This window comes from Chaetodon trifascialis, chromosome 13 (genome assembly GCF_039877785.1).
Source record: "Chaetodon trifascialis isolate fChaTrf1 chromosome 13, fChaTrf1.hap1, whole genome shotgun sequence".
NCBI lineage: Eukaryota > Metazoa > Chordata > Actinopteri > Chaetodontiformes > Chaetodontidae > Chaetodon > Chaetodon trifascialis.
Genome location: NC_092068.1, coordinates 982,323 through 1,005,915, shown reverse-complemented (window position 1 = coordinate 1,005,915; position 23,593 = coordinate 982,323). Strand labels below are relative to the sequence as shown.

At 41.1% G+C, this 23,593-nt stretch overlaps 3 protein-coding genes across 3 annotated transcripts in view; 2 read left to right on the top strand and 1 right to left on the bottom strand.

The window, feature by feature from the left end:
- Positions 1-4,410, top strand: part of aprt (adenine phosphoribosyltransferase) — a 37,689-nt gene extending 33,279 nt beyond the window's left edge. Inside the window, exon 5 of the mRNA XM_070977500.1 lies at positions 3,328-4,410. Coding sequence (XP_070833601.1) covers positions 3,328-3,467 — 140 coding nt within the window. The 3' untranslated portion in view covers positions 3,468-4,410. The remainder of the gene's footprint in view (positions 1-3,327) is intronic.
- On the bottom strand, positions 4,111-16,013 carry cdt1 (chromatin licensing and DNA replication factor 1). The gene is made up of 10 exons (XM_070977489.1): positions 13,044-16,013; positions 12,631-12,765; positions 11,076-11,380; positions 10,232-10,426; positions 9,802-9,947; positions 8,030-8,130; positions 7,610-7,798; positions 7,216-7,371; positions 6,895-7,096; positions 4,111-6,333 (listed from the first exon to the last, which is right to left on the bottom strand). The coding sequence occupies exons 1-10, from the start codon at positions 13,518-13,520 to the stop codon at positions 6,170-6,172; spliced, it is 2,070 nt and encodes a 689-aa protein (XP_070833590.1). The 5' UTR covers positions 13,521-16,013; the 3' UTR covers positions 4,111-6,169.
- Positions 16,014-16,612: 599 nt separating this feature from the next.
- Positions 16,613-23,593, top strand: part of piezo1 (piezo type mechanosensitive ion channel component 1 (Er blood group)) — a 308,724-nt gene continuing 301,743 nt past the window's right edge. The window contains exon 1 of the mRNA XM_070977141.1: positions 16,613-17,016. Coding sequence (XP_070833242.1) covers positions 16,953-17,016 — 64 coding nt within the window. The 5' untranslated portion in view covers positions 16,613-16,952. The remainder of the gene's footprint in view (positions 17,017-23,593) is intronic.

Here is a 23,593-nt window from a genome sequence, read left to right as displayed (position 1 = left end):
GGAGCTTGATAGCTAAATGCTCTGACTCCTGTTCTGCTTTTTGAGACTTTAGGAACCATAAGTAGACCTGCATTCTGGGAACGCAGTGTTCGAGTAGGGCAATAAGGTACTATGAGCTCTTTAAGATAAGAAGGTGCCTGGCCATTTATGGCTTTGTAAGTAAGGAGGAGAATTTTAAACTCTATTCTAAACTTTACAGGGAGCCAGTGCAAAGTGGCGAGTATTGGAGAAATATGATCTCGCTTCCTGGTTTTTGTCAGAACACGTGCTGCAGCGTTCTGGAGCAACTGGAGAATATTCAGCAACGAATTTGGGCAGCCTGATAGTAAAGAATTGCAATAATCCAGCCTGGAAGTTACGAATGCATGGACTAGTTTTTCTGCATTATGAACTATGAACTGAACTAGTTCATTTTGAAATTTGTGAACTGAACTTTGAACTAGTTCATGTAGAAAGTGAACTTTCCCAACACTGAATGTTTAACATGATTTCAAGGCAAGATGTTGGAATTTCTTTCTTTCTTTGTTTAAACCATGGCGATCATCAGGACAATCAATATTGGATAAATGAACTGTAGATATATAAGCCTCATTCTGTGGTATTGCAAACATGACAATTCTTATTTTCAGGTGATCATACACTGATGAAAACATAATTCTGAATATTATACTATCAAACTATCAACATAGGGAAATATAAAGGTACCGTGTTATTGGGCAGATGAAACTGTAACACATATTGTAACACATATAGCTGCAATAATAATAATGCACTGGCAAACTTATAGATTCGTAGTTGTTAGTTACAAAGTTATGTTACCCTTTATATTTGCTTGCCAACGTTGGTGTCTAATGTCCAGTTCAGTCAAGTTACCAGCTTTGCAAGCACATAACATAGTGTAATGCTATGTTGACATTAGTTTGTGTGCTGTTACAAGAGTAGTTTATGTACTGTCATAGAGAACGTATTGCTGACACAAAACAGCAGGTATAATTTGCACCTCCTCATCAACTTAAGTTATCTCACTTTTCAAAATGATGCTCCATGCTAACTATTTTATAGAGGATCTTACACCTGTTAAGGGTCAGGTATGAAATTTAAGTTGCAACGTAACATATACACTGAAAGTGTTCCAGCTGGTGCAACCTTTAAAATGAATGTAGCATGCAAACTTCAAGTTAGAAATTATGTTCAAACTAGGCTACTCACTGCAGTAGTAGTGACAATCATAACTTTTCTTTGTATATCACTTTTCTAACCAACATTACAAATTGTTTTACAAAAGAAAAAATGAAACCAGATGAGGCAGATAAAATGAGAAAAAAGCCGAGGGACAAGAGCACAGAGGAAACAATACAATGAAGTGAAGAAGATCTAATAAGTAGGAATAAAAACAGTATAAATGAAACGTATATCAAAGTTTTCTATTGTCTCTTTATAGTGGGTACCACATACTTTCCCAGTGTCACGATTTTGTTTCTCTGTTAAGCTTTAAGTCCAGGACTGTAGTGGCACACCACTCTGTAGGCTGTATCATCTTCTCAAAGGTGCCTTCCTTTTCCAACTGCTGCAGCTCTATCTTTAGGCATAAGTGGCAGTGGTACGCATCTAGCAGTACTGCATATGGCTGAGCGTCTTGCTTGAGAATGAAATTAACAGGTTCCATATTTAGCAGGCCACTGTTAAGAACACAGTGCTTACTTGCTCCACTCTCTCACTAGACCCATCTTAACTGCTTCTGTGCGACTGAGCAAACTTAAACTGTTTCCTTTAATCACATACACAGGAAATGTCAGTTCTTTGCTTCTGTTGACAGTATTAGCTCTGACACAGTCTATACATCTGAACATGTCCCCTGGGCCAAGAAAAGGTGTGTTTGCAGGACACTTACACGCTTTTGGGAGTGTCAGGAATGTCTTTCCACTTGTGACTTTCACATCTGTCCTTGTGTCTATCTTAAAGGTTAGGGGTGCATTTCTAATGTGAAGATTAACAATCCACTTATCCGGGCTTGCTGCCTCACTGATTTCCCCCATAAATTGAAACTGTCCCTGACTCTCCATAGTTTCGCCTAGTATTTTGGAACAACACACATGCCCAATTTTTAATTTCTTTAACAGTGTTGTAGTCTTTCTTATGTTCTTCAGTGTCTTTCAGCTTCACTATCCATGGCATAAATGAGCAAACAGACCTGGACTTCCCTGTCCTCTCTGTTTATCTTGTTGCCTATTCTGAACTTTGAGAATCTTTGCTTCCACTCCATCCATTCTCCTGGGCTGGCAAACTTAAACTCCTGTGGAGGATAAACTTCAACATCTGGATCCGTCCTGGTTATCTGCACTATTTCTGACACCATGTAATGTCTGCTTGACATCAAACTAACAAGGAGGACAGAAAAATTTGAAAAGTTGGAACACTCACAGTAGGGTTTGATAACTAACAACACAGAGATCAGCCCTTCCTTGACTAATTTCATATTAGTGTCATGTACCTTCACGAAGTCTCCGTTCTCGAATGAGAGAGTAGCCGCGCCACAATCAAGGAAACTACAAGAGACTGAAGGGGCGCTTTGTGGTTGCATAGCACGGGAATGCATATTGGTGCCACACTTGAAAGCTCTCTGCACATTTAGGGCAATGGTGAATGGGCAGACATCTCACAGCACTCCGGCTTCCTCCCACAGACCAAAAACATGCTCATTAGGTTAATTGGTGACTCTAAAAATTGTCCTTAGGTGTGAGTGTGAGCGTGAATGGTTGTATGTGTATGTTGCCCTGCGGTCGGCTGGCGACCAGTTCAGGTCGCCCCTCGCCCCTCGCCCGCTGACAGCTGGGATAGGCTCCAGCCCCCCCGCAACCCCAAAAAGGGATAGTCAGGTATAGACGATGGATGGATGGATGGATGGATGGATGGATGGATATTTTGTTAATACTGTCATGTCACAATTATTTAACCCCTATAAAATATATTGCTGATTTTAAAAACCTACTGCTAGTCTGTATGATCCAAAGTTGGGTTTAAACCCACAGAATATCTTTGGTGTGATTTAAAGAAAGCAGTTGCAGCATAGAAGGTATCAAACCTTAATGAACTGGAAACTTTTGGACAAGAAGAATCAGCAAAGATTCAAGAACCTTGTCTGCACTTATTGAAATTGCTTTTTCAAGATTCAAGGCAAAACGATGCTCTACCAATTACTGAGGGTTGGGGGTTAATAATAATGCACATGGACATTTGTCATTGACATTTTTCATTTAAACTCACAATTATGTCAACTTCAAAATTGCTTGTATATATCGATAAATTGTGTGTGTGTGTGTTTTGCAGGGACATTGTATGCAGCCTGTGAGTTGATGAAGAAACAGCAGGCTGAGATTCTGGGCTGCATGGTGGTCATCGAGCTCAAAGAACTGAATGGCATTGAGAAACTGAAACCACACACTGTGTTCTCTCTGGTTCAATACTGAGGACCGTTGTAGCTGCCACACTAGTTGTAAAACCAATGTTTGACTTGCTTCCGGTCAGGTGCATCCCCAGGTCATCATTGTGGGAAAAAAAAGAAACCTTCAGCTCACACAAACATTTGTTGGTTTGATAGTTTTTCATTTCTGTCATGTTTAGATTTTCAGTTATTGCTAAAACATAAAATGTTTTGTAATTCACAGAGAAATCTGTTCACACTCTCGCTGCAAGGGTTGGAGCCTTACAAAGCATGCTTTGAGCTTATGACAGGAAGACAGGAACTTCTTGGAAGGGATGAGACTTGGTGTCCACGCTTCCTGAAGGATTCTTGAATGTCTCGAAATGTTGAGAATCTTCTGTTTGTTTCACCTAATGCATGCTGGGATCAGTCCATGAATCTATGTGTGCAGGAAGAAGCAGGTATAGAAGATGGATGGAGTGATATTATGATATAGAAATGCTTAACATTTTATCTGTTGCAGACTGAATGACCAAATGTAAAAAAATATCTGTATATGAAATAGCTTGCACTCCTGCAAGAGGTGTATCAGTTGAAAGCATAGAAATGTGTTTCTGAGACTTGAGGCCTCTAACGTCTAACCAACTATAGCACCTTATGCTGGCTAATAAACAACAAAACTCATGAATACATGAATGTATTTTTAATAAAACTGTCAATTGTAGCCTAATGTTATGAAACTTTATTTCATGAAAATTGTGCATTTTTCTTTTGTATAATTCAAATTCTGTGAATTGTGTATTTGATGGATGTACATATGAGGTATCCAGACATGACTTCCTCTCCCATTAGGGGAGACTCTTGATATGATTCCACTATCATTGACTACTTTATAGCATTAAGGAGGTTGCTAAAATAGTAAGATCTTTCAACACAGTAAAAAGCCAAATTAATGTTCAGTAGAAGGCCAAATAAATAACTAAAATAACTGCTAAATGCTTGTTTGTTTTTTGTTAACACTAATGTGTTAATTCATGAGGATTATTCTATTTAAAAAATTATTTGGTAATTATTTGTTAGTAGTTGACCTGTGACCACTATAAAAATTAATAATGATTAATTAAAGTGGGTGTGTCTTATTACAAAGCTGAATTTCTAGACATTTCACTTTCCAAATTTCAAAATACTGAATCTGTATGTCCTACAGAATCGATTTTTTTTTTCAGTACATTCACTGAACTGTGACAAAGATTTGCGTCATTGCAACCTACTGTCATTTCAGAAGTCCATCACTCTATGCACATGCAATATATACAAAATATGTGAAATCAGTTAACATCTATATCTCCATTAGTCTTCACTCAAATGCTACAAAAAAAATTGACATTTTTTGTGTTTTGCTTCCCCCTAGATTTGTAAATCCAGCAATTCAAAAGTTTTGCGACATCTCTCTCTGCCTTCTGGCTTCCTGGCTCAGGAGCCAGGCAGAGTTGGAGAGGGTGTCAAGAAACTACAGGCACCTGATTCGTTTTGGCCTCAGCCTTCAGTGACATGGAAAAGTATGGTCAGCCTTGTAAAAATTTCTGTTTCTGTGAATAGCTAAGCAAGTAATGATGGCCCCATTTCCACTCAACATAGGTAAATGTACAAGTAACACATTTCTTTGATATTTCAAGTGAGATCAGTTTTTATTTCCATCTTTTAAAATTACAAAAATGGAAAAGGGCCTGAAGCAAAGGTTTGGGCATGCTGCATGACCAGTACTTAGTAACACCCCAAATGCCATGTATCACAGCTTGTAATGGCTTTTTTGTGGCTTTATAAGCTCTCTAGTGTGTAGTTAGAAATGTAAGTAATCTGATTAAAGAAAAGGTAAACGAAGTTCAATGCCCACTGTGGCTATTTGGCAGTTTTACATACCCAAATACTTTCCACAAAACTCGCAAGTATTGCAGTTAGAAACCCTGGGTAGAATACCAAACCCACATGCACTTTCATTTATCTTAAAAATGGAATTGGACTACTTTTTTTTTTTTAAAATGGTAGAACCCCAAATTCAATTCAGTCCACCATTATAGTGGAGACAGAAACCTAAAAAACTGAAAAAACAAATGAAATGCTTACTTTCTACATGACAAGATGCCCCCATTTTTTCCTTACTACCACTTCTCCACACCTTCCTTTTCTCTTGTATAATCTTGACAGAAATAACTTCCCATCACTTTAACATAATCAATGCTATACAGATCATTATATTTAATAAATTGTATTCACAGAAAAAAATGAGGCAGTGGGGCTCTGACGAATGGTTGTATTTCTTAAACAGTGGCCTTTAAAAGTATAAACATTAATTCTACACTGTAAAAAAAAACTGACCCATAAAAAGACTGGAGGCAGACATGTACACACCAGTGTTACACTTTCATGGACAAAAAAAGAAGCACATTACTGTAACAGAAATGTGGTTAAAAGAACCTGTATACAACACAGGAGAGAACCAAGACTAGGTCTGGTTAGAATCATGACCCCAGGATTTGATACCAGTGTCTTGGAGCTGTGCCTAGATCAATCTGGGATTATTTCTGCATTCACAGCTTGAAGCACAGGGCACAAACCAATAAACTCACTGAAAAAATATGGTACTTCTTAGCAACTTGCCGTAAGTCTGCTGGCAGCTCATACAGCAGGGGCCTAAGAAAAGTAAGTGGTTCACTGTGAAAGGCCAAATCACTCAGTCATTAATGTCTCTCAGATTCTCTCCTCCTCTTTCAGTCTGTTGCTCAGTTTGTCCAGAACAATGTTGAGCTCCATGTTCTTGTTCAACTTAAGGTACAAGTCCTTCCTGATTGGATGAATAGTCAGCCAATCAGCAGTCACCTCTGCCAGCAGACAGATATGTTTCTCCATTTCACCTGTTCATTAGAGAAGGGGAACAACCAATCACATAACAGCTCTTCACTGAATATTATTAAGCTTTGTTTCCACTGCATGGTAAAGCTCAGCTCAACTCACTTTTGGTACCAGGTACTTTTCTCAATTTAGTTTCCCACTGCAAATAGACAAAGGCTGAAAGCAGCAAGACAAAAGAAAGAAAGAACAAAACAGGAGAGTTTGGGAAATCCTACATCATCTGACTGGTTACTGTGTCGCGTTCATGACTATTCTCTCTGACCAATCAGTGGTCTGCAGCATTTTCACTTTTGCTCCACCTTTAGCATCAATTCAGCTTGGAGCTGACCCATACCATGCATTGGAAATGAGGCATTAGAAGACAGCAACAAGTTTACAAATACAAAATAATTACGAAAGCAACAGTCAAATGATATGTACCTCTGCCTTTTCTACTTGACTAACTAGATGTCTCCTGGTTAAAAATAGTTCAGAAAACATTGTATTGAGATTGCCGTCATGTCTTCAATAAGCTACAAAATTTTCATCCAGTTCTGCATTTATCTCTTGGTGTTTGAACAAACCTGTGCTGAGAGCAGATCTGTAACTGGACACCATCCTGTTACAGGCCACTTCCATTATTAAAGTAGTTTTCTTTTCTGCAATAAAAACGTTCCGGAGAATCCTGGCCAACTCAGGGAGCCGTGACATTATCAGCAGGCGCTCCTCCTGGGTGGGGTTTCGAGTCATGGCCGTCTGGAGCTTCTGGGCCTCCTTTGCCCGAATCTGAAACACCAACAAACCACCCAAAACAACATGATGAATCACGTTTTTTCTGATGGGGCAATGGATAGTTCAACCATGCCTATATACCTATAAAGCACAGTCAAGTTCCCCCAACCTACCCTGTCCAGCAGGGACTGGGACACTCCTTTCAGGGCAGTTGGGAGTGGAGCAGTCGAGATTTGGGGGACTGTTGAGTTCTGTGGAGATGTCAGTTCTTTACTCTCTGCAACTTCATCTTCAGACTTTAGAGCCATACAGACCAGAGCCTTCTCCATCTGAACGCAGGACAAAAGAATATCATTTGACTTCCACAAAACAGTTCTAGGTAAACTGGATTAATACACCGAATAAATACTGTTCATGAATAAACTGACATTATTAAATGAAGCATGACTTTCATTATGCATGCATTTAACTAACATACATATATATAAATTTCAGGAAAGCAAGATAGAGAGAGAAATTAGAATTTAAAACAGCTACCAAGTGACCACTTTAAAATTGATACAGTACCTTGGGTGTGATGAGCAAGCGGGCCTTGTCTAGCACCTCCTGAGCTGTGGCCAGTTTCTCAGTGTGAGGAGGCTGAGGCAGTGAACTAGCTTGGATGGCTGGCACAGAGTCCACATTAAAGCGAGGGTGCCAGCGGGTCAGTTTGTCTTCTGCAACAGACAATGGAGGAACCAACGAGGACAGAAAATCCTGCAGACAGAGAGGTGGCGTGAAAAGTAGTCGACACAAAGAAACCCATCAGTCACCAAAATGATTTCCCGTGTGTCAATGGAAATGCCAGTCTCAGCTCATTCCACAAATGGTTTACTTAAAAACTTGGGATAATGCCTTGTTTACACCTGCTTCCCATTTGCTGCGCGAGGCTAATTGTAACTCACCATATGAAACCTAAAGAGAAGCTATACTGGAGCAACCACTGACCTTGTGGTACTGTTTGACAATCAAGACCAGGTTCAGGTGGAAGATGCGTCTCCTCTCCAGGAGACAAGAGGCTGACAAGAGAGGGCGGGCTTCATTCTGGTCTGAGGAGGACAAAACACACGCATGCATGAACAAAATACATGAAGGTAAGAGGACACATTATCATGAGAAAAACATGCAATTAGATCTACAGTTCATATACCCCATTTACTCTGCAACCTGAGGACTACACCTCTCTCCCACCTGTCACCTACACAGTGTGCTTCACAGCTGAGCAGCTGAGAAGACAGCTGATGAGACTCCACTCAAAGCCTGTGCCCCCCAGCTGTGTGGAGTTTTTCACCATGTCTTCAACATGAGCCTATGTCTCCAGAAGGTCCCCATGCTGTGGAAGATGTCCTGGCTCGATTCTGTGCCAAAGATGCCATGGCCTGGGGCCTCCAAGGACTAAAGACCTGTGGCACTGACCTCCCACATCATGAAGACCCTGGAGAGACTTGTCCTGGAGCAGCTCTGGCCCATGGTCGAGCCACTCTTGGACCCCCTCCAGTTCACCTATCAGCCCCGACTTGGAGTTGAGGATGCCATCATCTACCTGCTCAACCGTGTCTACGCCCACCTGGACAAGCCAGTGAGCACTGTGAGGGTTATGCTTTTTGACTTCTCCAATGCATTCAATACCATTCGTCCAGCTCTACTGGGTGACAAGCTGACAGCAATGCAGGTGGACGCCCCCCTAGTGCCCTGGATTGTGGACCAGCTGACTGGCAGACCACAGTACATGTGCCTGCGTGCCAGACAGAGTGGTCAGCAACACTGGGGCCCCGCAGGGGACTGTTCTCTCTCCCTTCCTCTTCACCCTCTACACCACAGACTTCACCTGCCACCTGCCATCCTCAGAAGTTTTCTGATGACTCTGCGATAGTTGGATGTATTAGTAAGGTGACCCCTGTTTCCATCCAGGAGGTCGGTGTGGACATTGTGGAGGATTACAAGTACCTGGGGGTACATACTGACAATAAACTGACCACAGACAATAGACTGGGCAAAGAACATTGACGCTCTCTACAGGAAGGGCCAGAGTCGTCTCTATTTTCTGAGATGACTGAGGTCCTTCAACATCTGCCGGACTATGCTCAGGATTTAGTTATAGTTATCTGTATGTATGTATGTATGTATGTATGTATGTATTAGTGGTATCAATCAATTAAAATATTTAATCGTGATTAATCTCATGAATGTCAGAGTTGATGAATTAGTGAATTCTCCACCGCCTCCTTTTCAAAACCAGGCGACAATGGATGGTTTTCGACAGAGGCATATGGATGCTATTATGTTCAAAGGAAACTTAAGAAAGGAAAGTTTAAGCTATGGTTTAACTGCACTATAGGCTGAGTCCTAGTTTACAATGATGTGCACTTTGTAACTTTATTTTGTATGTATTGACAGTGTTAAATTGTGTGAGATTCGATTCATTCAAATGTGAATGACTGCTCAAAGTGAGAATGTTAGTGTGAAATAAAACACTACACGTTGTTTTCAATTAAAAAAACATTTGCACAAAGCAAGCCTATCTACTTTTCCATGTTGATAACAGTATTAAAATGATAATTCAAGTGACATTTAGAATAGATAAAAATGTGCGATTAATCGCGAGTTAACTATGAGATTTATGAGATTAATCATGCCTCTCTCTCTCATATATATATATATATATATATATATATATATATGTATGTGTGTGTGTGTTAGGTTGTGTTAGGTGTTCTAACCAGAAAGAAAAGACGGCTGCACAGTGAGCTGGTAGCTGCTCTTCTTAATGCTGCTGTCGAAAGTTGGGATGTTCTTTTCCTGTCTAAATGTGTAGGCCTCAGGAAAGGCGGTCTTTATCTGACCCACGTGGCTCTCTTCAAATCGCCTAAAAAGTGGATAAAGAATAAAAAAGGAAATATTAACTTCTGCAGGCTGATGGCCAGCTCTTCCCTTCAGGGAATCAAAGTTAAAAGTGTCGATGAAATACAGAGGGGGAATTTAAGCAGACCTATGACAATAGCAGTTGCACATAGATGATGAATGGAGTGTTGTAGGTTCCATCCCATAATATTAAAGAGTCACTGATGGGACATTACATCCCCAACTTGAAAGAAACACTCATCCTCATCTAAATCTACACCCTCCATATCTCTCCATCCTTCCACCTACTTGTGCATCATGTCCTGAACTCCCTGTTTGATCTTGGTGAAGGTAGCGGTCTCACAGCGGTTGTACAGCATGGCTACCACCGTATCCATACTCCTGAACATCTCAGCCAGGATCTTGTACTGGTAAGGCAAAGACAGACCGGGGTGGGCTGTCTGAGCAAGGGTGTGGTACCGCTGGTATGCTGGCTGTTCAGTACTGAGAGACAAGACAGGAGAAAAAAAACACCTCAGATTCTGACTTCTGATTTAGACTTAGCAGGACTTACTGTCACTGAAAATATAGTCTCTCTCTCTCTCTCTCTCTCTCTCTCTCTCTCTCTCTCTCTCTCTCTCTCTCTCTCTCTCTCTCTCTCTCTCTCTCTCTCTCTCTCTCTCTCTCTCTCTCTCTCTCTCTCTCTCTCTCTCTCTCTCATTACATTACATTACATTACAAAAGCAAGTATAAAAAACAAAATATTCTAAATATAAATATTTGTTTTTTATACATATATTTTCTTGTCTGTTCTTTCATTCTAATTTTATTCCAATTCGATCCTTGTAAGGAGCACTGCAACATAAACAATTTCCCCTCGGGAATCAAAAAAGGAATGCTGATTCTGCTTTCCCGGTGACTTACCCTAACCATAACCACGATTTGCCTATTCCTAACCTTACCCAAAACCCGTAACCCCATCCTCAGTCTGCACCCTAAAATGTAATGATTTAAATTGTGGGGACCCACATGTGACTGTGTGAACAGATTTTTGTCCCCATGCGCGCACGCACACACACGCACGCACGCGCACGTACGTACACACACACACACACACACACACACACACACACACACGCGCACGCACACTCACCTATCCTGTGTCTGTGTCTCACTCTGCTTGCTCTCCTCTGCCTCTCTCATTTCCTTCATCCTCTGAGCTTTAGTTGCGAGTGCTGTGGCCCGTGCTACAGTGAACTTGGAGGCCTTAGCATCAGAGGTGAGCAGCGTAACAGTTCTACGGACACGAGGAGCAGTAGCACTGGTAGCTGCTGTACCAGCAGGAGAGGTGAAAGAGGAGACAGTGGAAAAGGAGGCAGTGCTGGTTATTTCCTCTCTGTGTTTCTTGATCCTCTGAAGGCGAGACTTGAGCGTTGCAATTCCCTCTTTACACAGAGCCTGAAAGAATGAGGGATTACCATGCTGATGAGTTCAGGACTTTTTAAAAGTCTGGCAATTAACTTTTTTCTTGTCAACTTATCTCACACACAGAGCCAAGTATTGTGTGTAACCAATGTCTGATGCATCTATTGTTCTTAGGCCATAGAGCTCAACTGCTGCCCAAAAACTATTAAAAACACATCAATATTGATTTTTTAAAGCTATACAAGACTGCCACTCACTGTTACACAGGTACACCACAGTGAGCCCATACCCATGCTCGTAGTAGCTTGTATTTTGCAGCACCATCTGTATGAGGCTACACTGCTAACTTTCAGGGTAACTACACACTCTGTAGCATGGTTAAAATAGTGTGTTCACAAATGCATCTTTAATAGACACACCGACACTAAGGTATGTTTCTCCCATTTCCCACAATGTCGCACTCACCAAGCAATGCTTCGCTAAATTTCTTTAAGTTTTTAACTTAGTCATGCAGTATTACCTTGAAACGCTGAAGAATTGCATAACTTAGCTCTGTCACAATTTGGTGACTGTATTTGGGTTGGGCATCAAGAACCAATTCCAAAATTCAGATTTCATGAAGGAATCATGAAAAATTAAATGTTTGCTTACCGGTTCCTAAGCAAAGCTGTGCATGTGCTCACCTAAACTGTCAAAATAACATAGTACCCATTGTGCCCATAGTAACATTGTATTCATACAATTATCCCATGTTTGTTTACCTTGATAGACAGGGAGAAGCAGTGGTGGAGGGAGTACTCAGGTGCTGTACTTAAGTAAAAGCAATAATACTACAAGCCCGACACAGTACTCAATGCAGAAAAATGCCCCACACAGGACTGGAACTAATGATTATTTCCATTGTAGATTAACCTGTTTGATTTGTGTGTGAAAAATCCCATCACAATTACCCAAATTGTCCAAAGTGACACCTTCACAATGTCTGTTTACAATAATAGTATAAACCTCAGATTTACTAAACAAACTAACATTATGAAATGTTTAAAAAGAAACGTATCAAATCCTCAAACTTGTGAAGCTGGAACCATGAAGTGTTTTGCTATGAAAAATGATAAGTATTTAAATAGTTGCTAGTTAAAGTTAAACTTGGCTCTGACCTGTTTTGATTTCACCCCTTAGAATCCTTAAGAATACACACATAATCAGAATTGTTAAAGTCCAGAAACCAAACTCTAGACCGTGTGAGAGTCAAACGCTTGGTCAGTCCAGACACCATGCATTACCGTGCTGGCGTGTCCTCCACTGTTTTTGCTGATGGCTGAAGCCCTCTGTGGAGAGCTGTTGGACTGTTGGGCATTTTGCACAGGCACATGGGATGCTTTTGTTGCGGGCTGCTGGGTTCCCTCACTGGGCAGGGCCTGGACAAACACAGTTGAATAGACATAGCTCAGTCACCGCGTTACACAGGTATAATGCAGACGTATATGTAATCATATTTTTTCAGGTTTCGCAAACTGGCATCCAAAAAGTAAGTTAAGCCAGTTTCTGGTTGCCATCTTTGCTTGGGTCAAACAATAAAGACGACCTTTTATAACTTCACATTGGGTGTGGGAGAAGAACAGCCTGGAGCTAACACACGTCTCTCTCAAAGATGGAGGAATCTATCAGAAGTTGGATTCAACCAGAACCACATTACCTGCTGAGTGTCTTGAGGGAGGACGAGTTTCTTCCTGGCTTTCTTTCCCGTAATTTTCTCCGGGTCGTTAGCGCTAGCGTTTCTAACGGCCTCCACTTGTCGTCTCTTCTTGGCTGTGCTGTGGTCGGCGGTGGCTGAAAACACAGCAGCCCCGAGGTCAAATTCTGTGTCAGACGAGGTCCGTTTTGGTGTCCTGGAGCCGGAGGGGGGACCTTTCGCGGTAATACTGTTAGACTCTTCCTCGTTTAGCCCCACTGCGTTGTCGATAACTCGGACAAACTCTTCATGGACGAAGGACGAACAAAGGAAATCGTCTGTGTTTTTAGAGGATCCTGGCCGTACGCAGGTAATGTTAGCGCTGATCCCAGATGAGCCACGGCTGACAACAGAGCTACTGCGGCGTTTAGCTGGTTTCACTGGACCACCGATGCCTTTCTTTTTGTGGGAAAAGAAATCAGTAACTCGAGCCTGAGACATGTTGTTGTTGTTGTTGTTGAAGCTGCTGCTGCTGCTGGACAAAGAAACCTCAACTTAAAAAACCGCACCACTCTACTAACAGAAGGCGGTACACATATGGTGTCCATCAACAATAACCTCCGGAAATGCTCACAGTTAACAGGAAGAAGAAATGGACTTTCGCGCGAATTCAACAAAGCCACGCCCAGGGCCACGTCCTAGGATTGTTAAAGAAGGATGGGGCCTTTGCTGAATGGCGTACTCGCTTTAAATTTAAACGTGTTCTTTGTTGGATCAACATTGTGCTATATGACAAAAAATACTTGCTAACACCTGTTGCTGTTTTGATTACCTTTTTTGATTGACTGATTCTTTGATCATTAATTAGTGTTTGCAAAACACGTGATCCTATGACGACACCAACGCATCCATCTTATATTATCTCTGCTGTAACAAGACGTATGATAGAAAATCAGTCACATCAGGTTTTAGAAAAGGCTGGGTGTTATCAAGAAACATATTATCTGATTAGGTGATTGTTCCACCTAAGTGCTAGTCATCAAAGCTGAGGAGATAAAAACACGAATGGCTATTTTACAGATTGGACCCTGACATTGAAAAGGTTCCACTTCATCAAATACATTAGCTTCCATAGCTGAGAATGTGTAATGGCATTTTAATGTTGTTATAGTTTAATGAATCAATATTTATGTGATGTTCTCAAGTATCACATTGGTTGAGAGTATTTCATGTTAAAGTCTCTCAAGATTGAACACAAATGTATGTTTTGTTAAAAACAAATATGTGCTGGTGTAATCACTCCAGGATGAAGTTGAATGTCTCCAAACATTTAAGGACATGATTAATCATTTTTGAAAATCATCACCTGCCCTCACATATCACGATCAATGGCACAGACACAGAACTGCTACAAGTATCTTCACTGACAGCAATTGTCACAAGCTACTGCCTTTTTATTATTTGCCCTTTATTATGTTCATTTCCTCAAAACACTGAATTTTTCTGCTTTGGTTGGGTTACATGTCTGGAATGGACTGCAGATAAAATTTCCTAAATATGTTAAAAGCTAAACAAAGTATTGAAAAAAGTTTAGTGACATTACATATTAGATTTTACTTTCAAAACTAATTTTATAAGAATAAAAGATAAAAGTAGATTACACAGCCATAACATTAATTAATTTGATCTAGTAGCCAGATAAACCTCACTTGATCACCCACAGCAATCATTAACCAAGCAAAATCTCCATTGGAATCAGTACTTTTCAGTTCTCTGTGTCAATAATCTCTTAATCTATATGACATAAACTCAGGGTCCCTTAAATCACACCCTTTTGTGCTTTGGGCAGTTACCTCTTGCTTGGCAAAGGACTGAGAGTAAGGCTAAGTAATAGCAATAGTCAGTGTCTTTACTACTTACTGTATCCTGATAACCCACTCCATACACATTGATCATTAATTTGAAAGGCTTAAGCAACATCCGAGATCTAAAATAAGTGATTTGTCTTCATACTTGTTCAATGCAAGGCTTAATTGTGTTTTTCCACTGAAGTATCACTGCTTTTATGGGCTGAATGGGGAAGTAGATCCCTGACGAGGGGTCTCACAATTCAATTCAATTCAATTTTATTTGTATAGTGCCAAATCACACCAGAAGTTGTCTCAGGACACTTTCCATATAGAGCTGGTACAGACCAAGCTCTTTTATCTACAAAGAAACCAACAATTCCCCCATGAGCAAGCACTTGGCGACAGTGGCGAGGAAAAACTTCCTTTTAACAGGCAGAAACCTCAAGCAGAACCAGACTCTGGGTGGGTGGCCATCTGCCTCGACCGGTTGGGTGAGAGAGGAAGAGCAAGAGAGGGAGAGTCAGACAGACAGACAGACAGACAGACAGACAGACAGACAGACAGACAGACAGACAGACAGACAGAAATGCAGTCAGAGAGAGAGAGAGAGAGAGCGAGAGAGAGACAGAGACAGAGAGACAGACATGCAGTCACAGTAACAGTGACAGTGGATGTAATAATAGCAGTAGCAGTTGCAGTGGATGTCAGGCAGGGCCAAGGCAGGAGACGCAGCTGAAATCCACAATCCAGATTCAGCCACTGTCCATGGGAACCTGCAAGACGACAAAGCACAGAGACTCCGGGGAAGGAGCTAAGTTAGTAACACGCCATGGTAGGACATGAGAGCGTGCGGATGGAGAGGGACAGAAGGACAGAGGAGCTCGGTGTATCTTTGGATGTCCCCCGACAGTCTAATCCTATAGCAGCATAACTAGGGGCTGGTCCAGGACAAGCCTGAGCCAGCCCTAACTATAAGCTTTATCAAAAAGGAAAGTTTTAAGCCTACTCTTAAATGTAGAGACAGTGTCTGCCTCCCGGACAAAGACTGGAAGATGGTTCCACAGGAGAGGAGCTTGATAGCTGATCACAAGACAGTTAAAGGGTATAGGTTACTTTCATCTTCTTTGGTCACCAAAAATCTTTCAAATTTAAAAAAAAAAAAAGAGAGAGAGAGAAAAAAGAAGCATTCCAAGAGAGGGAAATGAGTATTTGGTTGAACTGCTCATAACCCATGATCACACTAACACCTTAACCATTCACAAATAACTATTTTAATGGGACTTCAATGTGACTAATAGTGGCGACATGTTAATGCAGTGCTTAATTATTCGCAGGGGGGCGCAAGTAACACAAGAATGAAAACATATTTGGCGTCAGTTCAAAGAGTTGTTTCTGGATTGACGTAGTCATGTCAGAAATACTAGTCCATAAATGTAAAACATTTTGATACCCATGCCAACACACTTCCAAAAATAACCTATGTGATTGTTTTTATGCATTTCTTTGCCGAGCATACACTAACCTTATGCTAAAACTCTGCAAGTTATGAAGCAGTGCAGCAGAGACACAAGCTGTGTAGTGCTGGCTGGGCTGGAGGTTTGAGACTTGCAGCAGGGAGGTGACCAGCAGAAGCGGCAGCAGCAGCTCAGTGGTGAATAGCTCCTCTATGAACGCCCTTCAGTCTCACTTCCCTGTGAATCACATTTTCCACCTACAACACTGTTACTTCAGACTGGGCCCCTCCGGAGGAACGCGTGCAACAAAACATTTCTTCCTTTCTGATAGTTCTAACACCTGAAACGAGTCGATGTTCTGTCGCATATTCAGCTGAGCGCTGACGGATCAGTCGACTAATTAGAAACTTTTCTTAGATCTTTCACTTTCCGGTAGTTTTTTTTTTTGTCTTTTTGATGAGAGATCGTGAGCGAATAATGGTCTTTTGATTCCTTTGTCACACTTTTTTTTCTAATCAAACAACCACAATGGAGCCGTTTAAGTGAGTGACCCAGTGTTTGTGCCCGGGTTCATGGTAGTTATTGATATATCGTTGATTATCGCAAAGTGACTATTGACCTGCACTGACATGGATCTTCAGGTGATTGTCTGGCTGTTCTACTGCTTTCTTTTGCCCATCGTGCTGTTAACAGGTAAGTAACCTTCTTCTTCTTCTTCTTCTTCTTCTTCTTCTTCTTCTTCTTCTTCTTCTTCTTCTTCTTCTTCTTCTTCTTCTTTTCCTCTTTCTCTTCTTCTTCTTCTTCTTTTTTTTTTTTTTTTTTACAAGAGGAACTATAACCATGAACATGTCTCACAACAAATGTTTTCATAACTAACCCACTGCTTCCACACGTTGACGTGAGCTCTGGAACCCTTAACGTTCTGGGTGGTAACTGTTCCCTTAATATCTGAAGCAGCTGCAAGGTTTGACTTCGACTATTTTTGTGAAAGTTTTTTTTCTGGGTCTCCGGTTACTACAGTGATAACGAGTCCAGACAACATGACTGTAAGTGATATTCAGGATTTCATATTTCCAACATGGTGAACTTGTAAATCTATGAGCGAAGTTCATGTTTTTAAAAGAAAATGTCAGTCTTTTTTGGGATGGGTGTTTGTGTCGCGTCTCATGGTGTAACGTTGTTGTGAAATGTGACAGTGGGAACGGGTGAGGCTGTGGAAATCATGAAATGATTTGTTTTAAGTGATGATCACATGCTTTGGTGTTGGAATATGAGCCGAATGAAGTATGACTCCAACCCACATAACAGGGTATAAATTACTGTTTACACGTGTGCACCATAGCTGACAAGCAAATAAATTCAACTGATTTACTAATATTACAGAGATTTTATGCGTATCCTACACAAAAGCCAACGTGAGCCCTGATGCATGTGAAACTTAACAAGTTACTAGTTAACAGGCCAATAATATGTGGACACTGCAATATCTTCTTAGCGCAGAAACTGTTTTTAAGGCATGGGACTGGTGCACTTTTATTATTATTTTTATTATCTTAATATTATTAATTCTGTTATACATATTACTCAGACCATATGACCTGCCATCCATACTTTAGATTTCTTTTGTCATCTTCTCATCTTGTTGCTTGAAATGGTGTCATCTTGAACATCTAGGCTAATCTCACTCAGGACTTTTGCACTTCTAATTGAATCAGATTATTTTACCTTATAATGATTGTATTCATAACACAGACTTAAAGGTGTGTTCACAGTGACATTTTGATCACTATAGTTTGAGTTTGGAAAGACTGAGAAGATCTCAGTCAGGAAGTCATTAAGACAACTAACATGAAGTGGCAGGTTGTTTATTTACACTATTCTTGCTAAAAAGCAATGGTTGCTATGGTTGTGAGTGCCAACTCTCAACAGTAATTACCAAGAAGTGTTGGAGGTGGTGTTGAGCAATCCTTTTTAGTTTCAATGAATATGATGTGTGTATGTGTCGTTCTCAGTTGGCAGCTATTTCATTAGCAGTTTTTTTTGTCACTTCTTCACATATGGACTCTGGAATAATCTGTGTATATTGTATGAATCACTTTCTGGAATCCTGAATACAAATGAACCAAAGGGTTTTACTACAGAAGCCTCTTATACCTGCTCAGTGCACACGTGTATGTGGGTGATCGAGAGAGAAAGCAGAGAGAGAGCGTGTGTGTCTCTTCCCGCAGGATGTCACAAGCTAGAACTCGCAGTGTTACGTCAACAGTTCACATGAGTTTGTACTGAGTCAAAGGAAGTGAAATATGCCAAGATGTGATGGCAGAGTGGAACTGAACACACATCGTTACTGACAGTAAGGCAGAGATGTTGATTGGATTGATTGTCAGATAAGGGTTACCTGTGTGAAGTAGCCAACTTGGTATGAAGCACTCCCCGACTGGTCCTTTGTCAGCCTGGGAATTTAAATGTAATTTTAGACAGAACATGGAGATTTAATGGAGCTCGATTAAAAGTAAATTTGATATCAGAAGCTTTTAGATTTTGTTTTCAGATTTTAGATTTAGATATTTTTTTTTAAATTGAAGTTTATCTTTAGAGCAGCTGAATAGAGAATATGTCGAGCTGAGTTGTTTAGACTGTAAATTCAATGGAATTTTGATGACATATGTAATAGGTTTTACAGGATCTCCTGGATACATTTCTTGGCAGTTAAAAAGTAAATTCCCTTACATATATTACAGTGTTATTGTGTGTGTTTGACTTAGACTTGTCAATATAAATGCTGTACTGACATGATACACTTGGATAGTATTTGTGCTGATGTTGACAACATCAAAGAAACAAGTCAAGTATCAGCCAAAGATGAGTAGTCCACATTTGATCCTGTTTCTTAGTCACTATGGTTATACAATTGTATAGTGCAACTTCAGAAGGCTTGTAGAGCAACTTGGTTAAAATGTACACATGCTTCAGAATGTAAGTGTATGAATATTTCTAATTTGTTTGGTCCACAGACAAAAAGTGTTGTGGTGTGTGTGTGTGTGTGTGTGTGTGTGTGTGTGTGTGTGTGTGTGTGTGTGTGTGTGTGTGTGTGCCATTGCAGTCTTATAACTTCATGGCTTAGTGAGAGATACTTAGAGTGTATGTGTGGGATTTGCGTGATTTAGCCAGAGAGGAGGGATGACTGCAGATGGTTGCAGAGTTCGGACTTTTGACACTTTGCAGAGCAAAGTCAGATTTTCCTTAGTGCTGGCCTCAGTTTTAATGGTGAAGACACACTGTTGCATGTTTGAGCTAACATATTAAGAGCATTGGTATGTTTGGAGAGTTCAGGACAGTGTCTGCTCCCAGGCTCAGACTGACCTTTCTATAATGCTGTAAAGCTTCATGGTCCAAACCCATACAATAGCTGACCACAAAAGTGACTCTCTGGGAAATGTAGATGCTATGTAAACTTGTGTAAACCAGGACAAAAGTTATTTAATTACATTCTACAGGGGCATAGGTGAACAATTGTCAGGGGTTAGCAGATTTCTCAGTAATCATTTAGGTATATTGTAACAGCAAATCTAGACATCTGTTGTGAACATAAACATCTCATGGTAAAAATGTCATCTATTGTACAGTTCTCCAAACTTCAACCAAATTGGTTGCCAAACACTTTCACTAACAAAGACCGCACAGATAAGATAGAGATTTATAATGGTTTAATGCAGTGGTGTAGTCTAGTTTTTTGTAGTGAGTATACTGTCTATACTCGTACTCACCCGTTCCAGAATAACATGTCTTAGAACAACAACCATCTTGGAGTAACACCTCATAAGCATCATCATGACCTTGTGTCTGATGCTGCTTCCTAACATGTTGATAACATAACCAGTCTTGCACAGTGCTCTCAAGATGTATACTGTAGGCTATGCATTATTATTATCATTGCATAGTGAATGTGATTCAGATTCAGATGTTTTTTTAGTACATGAATAAAACCAGGGATGCCTGCTCTTAAATTCCCTAGCCTGATTTTCACTCCACCAGGCCAGCCAGGAACTCTCACCTGTCTCATCAAGGAGATATGAACATGATGTTCTGTTAATGCCCCCCCCCCCCCCCCCCCCCACACACACACACACACACCCACACACACCCACACACAGTCTCTAAGTTATCACTCTTTTTTTTTAGATATTGTATAACTGTTCATAGTTCTGTGATTTGATGTTTATGAATGTGATAAATGTGGGTTGTTTGGAGGCGGGCGGGAACTGGGAATGTTCTGAGTGTGTAAGCCAGCAAGTGAAAGAGCCGAGCTAAAAGCTGGTCAGCTGACTTTGCTTGTTTTGGTGTTGGCTACGGCCCACAGAAGCCTGGTTGTTCACGAATAAAGCATTGAGAAACCACCTGATGGTAGTGGTTTATGTACCAAGTGACGCTACAACATATTTAAATATACCAACAATCCCCTGCTATGCTAATTTCACTTAGCAGTTGGCATTGTGTCAGCGTCGGGCTCCTTCTCCGTGGTATCTAGAGAAGTTTCAGCTTCATCCTCATCTGGCTTTTTTGTTTTTTCTCCAACCTCTTCTGCTGAAGCTGCACCCAAAGTGGCCGTGGGTTCAGTGGCACACTTCGGAAAACACTGGAAAAAGTGTTGTCTGGCATTGTTTTTGTTTCATGTCTTTGTAATTCACTCCTTTATCCAATACTGCGGAGAATGCCTGCTAAAGAATTGTGTTGCTGTTGCTGTCACGGGCGACGGAAGTCTTTGAGGTCCAAAAGTCATGTGAACACAGACAGGGTTAATATAATGAATTAATCAGCGTTTGAAAGTTTTTACAAGATGACGTTGTTACATATGCTCGCGCATCAAGTGGAAAAAAAAATTCTAGCGAGTATAGGGCGTATACTGGTGTATCACACAGACTAAACCACTGGGTATGCGCAAATCACTGACCTTTTTCAGTCGGTACACAGCGTATACCTGCGTATCACGTAGACGACACCACTGGTTTAATGTGTATTATGAGGAGAGTATAGCTGATGAATGATAATACTTGATGAGGATGAGGATCAAGGGATGAAGGGAAGGTAGGGAATAGGGAAGGAGGGTTTAAGAGATGAGGGGAGAAAGGAGTGAAAGGATGAGGGATAAGGGATGGAGGGATCAGGGGACGGAGGGATGATGGGATGAAAGGATTAGGGTCTAGGGATGAGGAGATGAAGGTCGAGGGTTGAGGTATGGAGGGATGAGGGTTGAGGGAGAAGGAGGAGGAGGATGAGGGTCAAGGGATGAAAGGATGAGGGGGTGAGAAGTGAGGGATGGAGGAATGATGGTAGAGAGATGACGGAGTAGGGGGTGGACGGATGAATGGAGTGTGACGATGGACAAGTGTGAGCTGCCAGTGTAGAGACAGGATAGAATCAGGGGAGTTGAGGCTCCCCTGTTCTCAGATTTTAGTAAAAGCCCCAAAGGAACTTCAAGAGAGAAGCTGCTCATGGGCGTTTCTGATGTCTGTCAGATTATAGCGGATGTACATGATGAACAGAGGGTGAGACCAGCAGCCAAGAATTGATAACGTGCTCAGGGATTACCTGCCAGGAAGCCGTAGAGACAGCTCCAGACCAGAATGGATGTCCAGCAGAATGTCTTCCAGATCTGGACAAGATTTTTGTTTGGCCTGTTTCTGAGATGGGGTGTCGGGCCAGGCTCCAGAGGATGGTAGAGATTTGAAGAAGTGATGAGAGTGCAAGCTGTAGCTGGATGGAATGGTGTTTAGCACAGGTCACGATTCAGCACAGAGTAAGTTGCAAAACACAACAGCAGACCTCATGATCTAGTGTTCTCCAGTAAGTACCTTAGTTGAAAATGCTGCAGTTGCCCTGTGGCTTTGAATGCAAAGATAATGTGGTATGTATAAAACCTCTCACCACTGAGCCATGCTGCTCAGTCAAGGATAAGAATCTATATTATATTGTTTTCTTGCACGCATACATAATGTTATATACATTTAGCATCTGCAGTTGTGAAGAATATTGATGTTATCCCCGAAGTCCTTGATTTGAGGTTAGCTGTAAATGACATTCTGAAGGGGCATATCAGTGTATTCAGAATTTCATAGCTATTCAAAGCATCAGTCGTGCTTCAGTCTTTACACATGGTAAGAGAAGAAGGACCCTTGTTCAACTCAGACTGTTATTGGCTTCTCTGGTTGCTAGGCTTCAAGTGCCAGATGTGATTGGTCAAATGAGGTGTCATTTGAAGGCTGAGGCTCCAGAGAGTAACTGGAGGCAAGATAGCACCTTTCTGCATATGTTTCTGTAAGTTGTAATGGGGGACAAAGGATTACATCTTGTTTGGACCTCATATCTTTAACTGCAGTGGATTGTCTGAACCTTTGTGGATGTTTCCGGACTGTTTGTTGGACTGTTATCGATCTGTGTATCACCAAGACATGTCATCGATGAGTAGTGTCAATGTTGTATCAATTTTAAACACGTTGTTTGTCTGCTGTTGGCTTTTATTGTGTCTCCCGTTGAGATTGTATCTTGAAGTAACCTTCGTCAGTCGATCCGCGGGAATATTTTTTTTAACAATGTATGAGACGGAAAGAGATGAGATATGACTTTATTTATAATTGCATTGCAAACATTTTTTCCCCAGGCTGTTGTGTAATAATGTTGCATTTCAATTTGAGTTGATGGACGTAGGGATGAATAGATGAGGGGGCGAGTGCGGAGATTGTTCTTCAGGTGAGTTACTGTCCACTCAGATATGTTTGAAGCTGGACGGCGGTCGGTTTATGTGTGGCAAATCAACATCGCAGTGTTTTCACCTGTTGCTGGAGAGACTGGACCTCGAGCAGGTTGGAGAGTTGTTAAGAGCTGAGGAGGAGATGTTACTATGGAGTTTCTGGTAAGCAAGGGACTGACGATGTCGGAGTTGTCAGAGGCTGAAGGCCAAAAGCATCTGGAAATATGGCTTGCTGAGCCAACATGAGTGCGCTTTGAAAGTCTGCTGATCTTTGAACAGATCACTGTCTGAAGGGTGGAGTATGAGCTCCTGGTCTGTGGTATAAGGTGAGCAATTGGTTGTAATGCTCGTTTGTCACGTGTTGTGCGTCAAAGGGGAAATGAATGAAACAGGCGAGCTTACACTTGTGTGGATGTGTTGAAACCTTCATAATAAGCAGGTGGGTGGATCTATTACATATTGAAAGCATTAGAGAAAGCATTCTTATTATTATTAACTTATGTATAATTTCGAGCCCTGTAT